Source organism: Sebastes umbrosus, chromosome 4 (genome assembly GCF_015220745.1).
Source record: "Sebastes umbrosus isolate fSebUmb1 chromosome 4, fSebUmb1.pri, whole genome shotgun sequence".
Taxonomy (NCBI): domain Eukaryota; kingdom Metazoa; phylum Chordata; class Actinopteri; order Perciformes; family Sebastidae; genus Sebastes; species Sebastes umbrosus.
In genome coordinates, this window is record NC_051272.1 from 8205402 (window position 1) to 8213887 (window position 8486).

General features: G+C 40.6%; 1 protein-coding gene across 1 annotated transcript; it reads left to right on the plus strand.

The window, feature by feature from the left end:
* The first annotated feature begins 1240 nt into the window (after positions 1–1240).
* cav2 (caveolin 2) lies at positions 1241–7356 on the plus strand. Its single transcript, XM_037768083.1, has 3 exons — positions 1241–1629; positions 2661–2848; positions 5402–7356. The coding sequence occupies exons 1-3, from the start codon at positions 1465–1467 to the stop codon at positions 5550–5552; spliced, it is 504 nt and encodes a 167-aa protein (XP_037624011.1). The 5' UTR covers positions 1241–1464; the 3' UTR covers positions 5553–7356.
* Positions 7357–8486: the final 1130 nt, after the last annotated feature.

Genomic DNA, 8486 nt, shown 5'->3' on the forward strand with positions numbered 1-8486 from the left:
CAGTTAGACTCAAAACCATGGGAAAAAAGGATCCAGGTTGAAAAATACAGATGTCGACCTTTAATATAATGAGAACGTGGGGTCAGACCTCTGTCCTCAGATAGTTCATCTCCATCCAGGAACCTGCAGTTATTCTAACAATGCTGGCTGGTGTGTTCAGAGCATTACACGGCCACAGACTAATAAATCCACCCAGACCAAAAAGGAACAGTTGTGGTAAATCTACTCAACAGGTAGAACAGTGTGTTCAGCTACAGCAGCAATAATAACCCGGCTTTTATAGTTAACAAGGTGTTGTGAAAATAAACTTGTGGGTGTTTCTTTCCTAAACAAAACGCCTGAGTGAAACTGTTAACTGATGTTTTCTGCAACATAATTCAAAAGTGCAGGTTGTTACATTTTCCAAAACATCACTACTTATGTTAGAAAAAGAAAAGTCTCCACTTAAAAGGACTGTTTGTAACTTCTTACGCGTATAAATCTACTGGGTCGGTTTCCCATGCACGCTCGCGTGTGGCTACGCTGTTCAGACTGCAGGAGAGTTAGTAGCTCTGAGAATATCTAGTGAATGTACAGTGTACGTTTGTGCAGAAATAAATGCTGCAGCTCCTCCAGACCAACAGAGGTTTTCCGTGTCTTGTGAAGTGACGGGGCTCCGCAGCGACAAACGTTATCGTCTCCGACCGGGTGCCGGTGTCTCCCTCCCACCGCGGTCGGAGACGACAACGTTTCTCTTGGGGCTGAAGCAGGAAAAGCCAACACTAGGATCAGCAGTGATTCATGGAGAGACCTTCGTCTGGTCAGCTAACATTACTGCCAAGCAGGTGAAATACAGAGTGATATTGTGGTTTTAGCTGACGTGTGTCGCCTCACTGTGTTGAGCGATGCTCGTTCATGTCTATTTAGAGCGAGCAAGCTCGAGCCCGATGCTGACTTTCGTTGACTTAACGGCCACAGGTGTCGCTGTTAACAAACATTTCTGATTCTTACAAACAGTCCCTTTAACTGATGTTTTCTGCACCATAATTAAAAAGTGCAGGTTGTTACAGTTTCCAATACATCACTATTTATGTTAGAAAAAGAAAAGTCTCCATCTAACTAACCACTTTTTATAAAAAAAAAGCTTAGTCCTTCAGTTATAAAAAGAGAAAAAAAGGATCCTGCAGGCTGTTCTGTACTAATCATGCCTAATCACATGAAGAGGGTTGGTGTCTTTAAACCCTGAGGAGGACTCCTGGGTCTCCATGGCTCATGACTGGAGGCCAGTACACTGCACAGTAGTGCCAGTAGCTGATGAAACGGACCCTGGGATGTGACTCTAGAGCTCGTTGTGTGTCTCCTCTCGGCCCCACGCTGCGCTGCTTTCCATACGGGGCGTTCTGCGCACAGTCCGGCGCAGAGAGCACCAGAGAGCTCCGTCACCAGCTGCTGCTCTCTCTCTGCACCGTCTGAGGAGTAGACAACATGGGTCTGGAAAAGGAAAAACTGGACACCAGTATAATTATGGACGAAGATGAGTTCAACAGATCGATAGAGCCCATTCTGAAGAAGAAGAAGAAGAAGAAGAAGGGAAACGTGTACACGGAGGATCCGGACCGAGATCCAAACGACATCAACGCGCACTTGAAGGTAAAGTCCTGTACATGGAGAGGGAATTACGCGTTGAAAGTGAAACTACACAAAGCAAGCGATTGTCAAGTTGACTTATCTAAAATGACTTAGTAATGTGACTTTATTGTTTTCATGTAACAAACTGTGAGATTGGAAATCTGCAGCTTGAATACCTGGAAGTGGCTGCCTGCGCGTCAATCCATCATCTATCGTTTTTAAAGGTCCCATATTGTGCTCATTTTCAGGTTCATACTTGTATTTTGTGTTTCTACTAGAACATTTTTACATGCTTTAATGTTAAAAAAAAACTTTATTTTCCTCATACTGTCGACCTGAATATACCTGTATTTACCCCTCTGTCTGAAACGCTCCGTTTTAGCGCATTTTGACAACAGAATTGCATTAACATTGCTAGTCAACAGCTTGGGTACATGTAATGGTAAATGGACTTGCATTTATATAGCTATTTTCTAGTCTTCCGACCACTCAAAGCGCTTTACACTACATGTCAGTATTCACCCATTCATACACTGATGGCAGAGGCTACTAGGTGCCAACTTTGCCCATCAGGACCTAATCTAAATACTCATTCACACACCGATGGCTATGCCTTGCTCAAGGACACATTGACATGTGACCCGGAGCAGCCGGGGATCGAACCACCGACCTTCCAATTGGTGGACAACCTGCTCTACCCTCTCCGCCATGTGTACTTCTTGTCAGCTGATGACATTCACATTCAACCAGGAATAAACTGGGACACATTTAGAATGTTTTACGTTTAAAATTGTGTCAAGGGTGTAAATATTGTATATTCGTGACATCACAAATGGGCAGAAATCCTGACGGCTTGTTTCAAATGCAGAGTTTCTGAATACGGGCTGTGTGAATTTCCCTGTGGGTTGAGTGTTTCGATACTTTCACAGTATTTACATAGGATTTAATCCTGCTTTATAATAAAAAAAACATGAAAATCTCACTTTTTTCTAATATGGGACCTTTAAAGCTCATTGTGTGTGTGTGTCACTGACTCTGTGTTGATCTGACAGGTCGGTTTTGAAGATGTCATCGCAGAGCCCATCTCCACTCACAGCTTCGACAAAGTGTGGATAGGAAGCCACGCCGTGTTCGAGCTGGTCAAATTCATCTTCTACCGGCTGCTGACCACGCTGCTGGCCGTGCCCATGGCTTTCATCCTCGGACTGGTCTTCGCGGTGCTCAGCTGCATCCACATCTGGTAGGGAGAAGTTCTCCTCTCGAGTCTCATCCATGCAGGTTTCTGTTTCGGTGCTGTGTGTTTTAGCCTGGCTGTTGTGGCACAGTGCCAAATGGTGCCCTTACAAGAAATTATTATGTGTCAGAAAATAGTAACCAAACATCATATTTAAGTGATGCCATGGTATAAAATACTAATATAAAAAAAAAATTGCCAATAAATGTACACTCCAAAGACATTAAAATATTTAATCATGATTAATCACACATTTTGTATCTGTTCAAAATGTACCTTAAAGGGAGATTTGTCAAGTATTTAACACTCTTTTCCACATGGGAATGGGTAAATATGCTGCTTTATGCAAATATATGTATATATTTATGATTGGAAATCAATTAACAACACAAAACAATGACAAATATTGTCCAGAAACCTTCACAGGTACTGCATTTAGCATAAAACAATATGCTCTAATCATAACATGGCAAACTGCAGCCACACAGGCAACAACAGCTGTCAGTGTGTCAGTGTGCTGACTTGACTATGACTTGCCCCAAACTGCATGTGATTATCATAAAGTGGGCATGTATGTAAAGGGGAGACTCGTGGGTACCCATAGAACCCATTTTCATTCTCATATCTTGAGGTAGGAGCTCAAGGGACCCCTTTGAAAATGGCCATTCCAGTTATTCCTCGCCAAAATTTAGCGTAAGTTTTGAGCGTTATTTAGTATTATCCCTAAAAAAACACATTGAAAAAATAACCATAAAACTTGTACTAAGTGCTGCAAATATCATAAAGATTATATGATAGTGATCCAACAATCTATTTAAGTATGATAATATCCCTTAAAACTCTATTTAGAGCACCAAAAACACAGTTAATTGTCTGAGGGAACATTTTTTTCCTCGGGCTACATGCCAGCTTCTGGCTCTTTAGACAAACATTGAGAGAAGTTATTTATACCGTTAACATCACACATAGTATGACGTTGAAACATTTTGTCAGCGTTTTGTTTTTATACTTTTATTTGGATAATGATGTCATGCTTATGTCGGCCATATGCGTCTGCATCAAGTTAAACCAGGTGCCTCCAGGTTTTCGAGCAAATCGTGCATGCGTTCCCAAAGAGTCCATTTATTAACACTTGATGAAACAACACGTTATGTCCAGAACTAAGCGCTCTATGGAAAGTTGGGAGGAATGTTGAGTTCCACTGGTAGTTGGGGGGGAAGAAACGCCCTGTGCCCTTTGCCGGCTAGCTGGCATTCTAGCAGCAATATACAGGCCTGTTTGCAAACCAGAGTGGGACATTCTTCTAATGCAGATAGAGCGCTGCAGAGTTACTGTAGCCGTGACCTTTCACCTAGGTGAGGTCACAAGCTCAGCATGATTCTTCCTTCAACCACAGGTATTCATCAATAGAGGACTGAGTGGTGACACTGAGCTGGTCAATACATGAAGAATGTCAGGAAGGGACAGGGTGCTGCTCTAAAGGAGGACACGGCGTTCACAACACACCTTTATTTTATGTAATACATAAGAGGGGAAATCACAAGCTGCAGGAATGTAACAAAATGATACAGTTCTTTTTACATTAAACATTATTCTAAAGATGGTGCAAATGCACCCAAACATCAATATTCAAATCCGAGATATGCCTTTATTAACCCGCAGGATTGCCACCGACTTTTAAAGCTAGAGTGAAGATATTGGTATCATATGAAAATAGTAGTATAGACATATGGTAGTATATCAAGTGATGCGCAGAGCAAGTGACCGTTATTGAAAATTACGTATTATGAAAGTTACGTGGTATAATAGTGAGTATAACAAGCGTGAAAGTCCACTAAGGGTGGTGGATGCATATCATTGTTTTACGTATCATTGTTTTACGTAACGCTGTTTTACGTATCGTTGTTTTACGTATTGTTGTTTTACGTATTGTTGTTTTATCTATCGTTGTTTAACGTGTCATTGTTTTACGTGTCATTGTTGTACGTGTCATTGTTTTACATATCGTTGTTTAATTATAATTACGTATAATTTTACGTAATGTTGTTACACTTGTTACGTAACGTTACGTAAGAGAGTGCGCTAAGGGCGATTGTTGTTTATTAATGCTAATTACGTTGTTAGTGTTGTTACGTTGCACTTTTGCGTCATTATTTTAACACAAACCATGATGTTTTTTTCTAACCTTAACCGAGTAGTTTTGTTAACCACGTGGCATTGTGCATCTCCGCCACTGTGATATGAGGCTAATATGGAATGTATTTATGAAAAGTTTTTGGGGTTCAGAAACGTTGATATTCAACGTATCCCGTTGTTTGCAGCAACCTACAATGCCAAGGTCTTTACATCTCAGTATTGCTCAAACGCAAACATTTCCCTCTGTAGATGAGCTCATTAGGTCAGGTGAAAACAAGTCATCCTCCAAGAGATGTAATTACGATTCAAGCAAACATAAGCAAGAAAAGTACAATATTACCCTCATTTATTGCACTGTCTGAGAGCACCATTTCCATTTCTCAGCATCTGTTCTGAAGTGACCTTTTGACCTCGTCCTTCCAGGTTGGTGATGCCGGTGATCCAGAGCGTCGTGATGCTTTTACCATCGTTCAAGGTGGTGTGGAGGAGTCTGACAGACATGTTCATAACGCCACTCTTCCACAGTATGGGAAAGAGCCTGTCCTCCGTTCAAGTGCAAACCACAGAGTACTGATGCAGACCACCTCTCTGTCCCCCTGAGGAGCAAAGAACTGTAGGACTGTAGAAAAACAAACCGAGTGAATGATGCTTATAGTGGAACACATGAGCTCTTTATAAAGTCAAATGTGAAATCTTGAAGAGTCCTGATCAGAGTACTGATATAAATATAAATTTATAAAGAATTAGACTCAGTAAGTTAAGAATTTGATCATTTGCAGGGAAAATAGATCTTCAACGCTGGGCTAAATTTGGTGATGAAGCGACATTTATGTTACATATAATTGAATTTATTTCAATGTTTAGTGAGGACTTGATACATATTGAAATATATTCATTAAATACTGTTAAAACAACAGTTATACCTTACCTAGAAATCTATAAAAAAAATACTTTCTTACCAAATTGACCTCGGTTTTAGCCTATATGTCTTAATGTCATTTAACCTGCAAACCACCAAATCCATGCACGTGGGCCTTCAGGGTTCACTCACATCACTATAGGAAAGTAAATGTTCCTGATAATGTGTGAGACTTTATGAAAAGCTCGTGTGCACCACCCAACATGGACTTGTTTTGCAGATTGTGACCCAAAAATAATTCTTGTCATTCCATTACTTTGTGGCTGAGAGAGCCGTGGGATCAGTTGGAGGAGTGTAACGTTGTTGTTGTTAAGGAAGGCAAACATACTGCTGACTTGCTGAGAGATGTGATATTTCTGCTTTTTCATATAATGTATATATTGCGATTAATTCAGCTAGAAGTTGAATGCAATGAACTGAATCTGCGAGGAGTTCATATGAATATTAATTGCTAAGATGCAGCTTGTTGCACATTTTCAGGCTTATTTTACTGTAACCTGCTGTGTTGATTTCACAGTGCATTGGCTATAATAACGGGCATTTGCTTTTATATGGACGTAAGCTGTACGCAACATAGCTATAGAGTTGTTTTACTGTAACATGTTATTGAACTATGTCAAAAACAAGGATTGGATATCATCGAAGGGGTGGCTTTCTAATTTATTATTTATGCAACGACTAATTCTCGACATTTGGCGGTATCTGACTTAAGAGGACTTCACTTGAGTAGCTACAGGGTGATGAAGGCGTTCCACATTTCGTACTGTGTTTGGTTGAAGCCTCGGTTGAGCTGAGACTCCGGTACATGCATATTTAATTTAGAGGTTGTTGTTTGCTACAGCTTTGCTATTTTGGTTAGTAGGCTGGGTTTAATATTTCTACAGCCAGAAGGGATCAGACAGAAACATGATTTTTATCTGTTTTTTTGCAGTGGAAGTAAAAGTTGAGTTTAAGGTACAAGCCGGCACAGTTCCCACTTGCTATGAGCTGTACAATCTAAAATTTTGAAGGAGATATAGAGAGAATCGGTGTAACCGTTATGGAGCTGAATGTCAGATCCATACTTGTCTCCTGTTTGGTGCTGGGCAGGTACAGTAGTGTGCAGTGGGTTTATCAGAGCTTGTTTTCTGAAAATAGCTGCCTGCTGCTTTTTGAAACAGGGTGGATGAGGTCATGGAGACCGAACCATTCAGCTAAAGTGCTGTTAAACCAAATCAGTGAACTAAAAGAGGCTCAAAAAGCTCAGTAGAGCTGCAGACTTGGCTGATAAATCTCTGTGGGTTTATCACTGAAAGTGACACATATTACATTTACAGTCAGGCTGCTCTCACTGTTTATAGCTATACCTCCGAAAATTATTGCACTTGAATATATCCCACGTAATCAATTCGTATGTAATCCACGTAATCGTGAGCAAGGACAGGTGACGTAGTATAAAGAGCAATAAACTCCATGTAGCAAGGACCAACCTGGATAATGTTACAATAACAATAAGGCTTTTTTGGAAATAAGAAAAGATTACACACAGTTCTGTCCATCGCTCTGGTTTTTGTGCACACCCGTCGGAAACCTCCGCAGAACCCGTACACTCGTCTGTACCAAAGCACTGATCTCAAAATGAAGATTTTTTTTGTTTTATATATCAGACACATATACATTAGTGCGTCAAATCCAACCTGCAGTTGTTTTGGGGGGGTGGGTCTAAAAACACTGGACTTTCACTCAGGAGACCGGTGTTTGTGTCCCGTTCGAAACCAGAAGTCCACGTTGACTAATTTGTTACTTAACTTCCGTACTTAAGTAGCACTACTTCCATATTTATTTTAACCCAAACAATGACTTATTTCTAACCTAAATTCCGTACTCAAGTAACGCAACTTACTTACTTTTCCTAAACCTAACCAAGTAGTTTTTTCTGCCTAAACTTAACCAAGTATTTCAAACATACTTATTTCAACCCAAATCACGATCTTTTCCTAAATCTAACCAAGTAGTTTGTTGCTTGCACAGGCACAATCTGAACATTCGTAACAAAATAACTTTTCGTACGAACCGTTGTATGGGTATACGTTGTTACACTTCATGTATTCATTTGATCCATTGTTACATCACTGGTCATCTAAATGTATTGCGAAACTTCCCTGGTAAAGTGCTATTCCAACATCAGGTGGACACATTCTTATGGTTTCAGGAATTAAAGGTGAAATTATCACTTCACTAAAATACAGATTGTCACAAAGCGGGCGTATGGACCAATAAGCTTGTTACAGTTACAGTATGTAGTTTTCAACAATGCTAACTTGTTACTCAACATTGCGCCGCGCGCTAACCTGCCGAACTTCTAAACCCCAGAGAATCAGACCCTCTGATATGACGTGATGTTTTGTTTCCAGCTGACAACTGAAGGCAGCAGTTCTGTCAGAGCTTTTTAATCCTTTCACTGATGCTAGACTGCTGTTAAGCTGCTAGCCAATATGCTTGTGTTTAGAGGAGATTCGAGGTATGCAATTTTGGAAGACGCAGGTGTGTGGCTAAAGCTTTTTTTCCCCTTGGCAACACCATGTAGCGCTAATCGACCCCAGCTATTTT

Excerpts from the sequence above, each read along its gene's own strand:
- cav2 (XM_037768083.1), top strand. The coding sequence starts at position 1,465 with ATGGGTCTGGAAAAGGAAAAACTGGACACCAGTATAATTATGGACGAA. Across the intron at positions 1,630-2,660 it reads ACATCAACGCGCACTTGAAG|GTCGGTTTTGAAGATGTCAT; the intron begins GTAAAGTCCTGT and ends TTGATCTGACAG. Across the intron at positions 2,849-5,401 it reads CTCAGCTGCATCCACATCTG|GTTGGTGATGCCGGTGATCC; the intron begins GTAGGGAGAAGT and ends TCGTCCTTCCAG.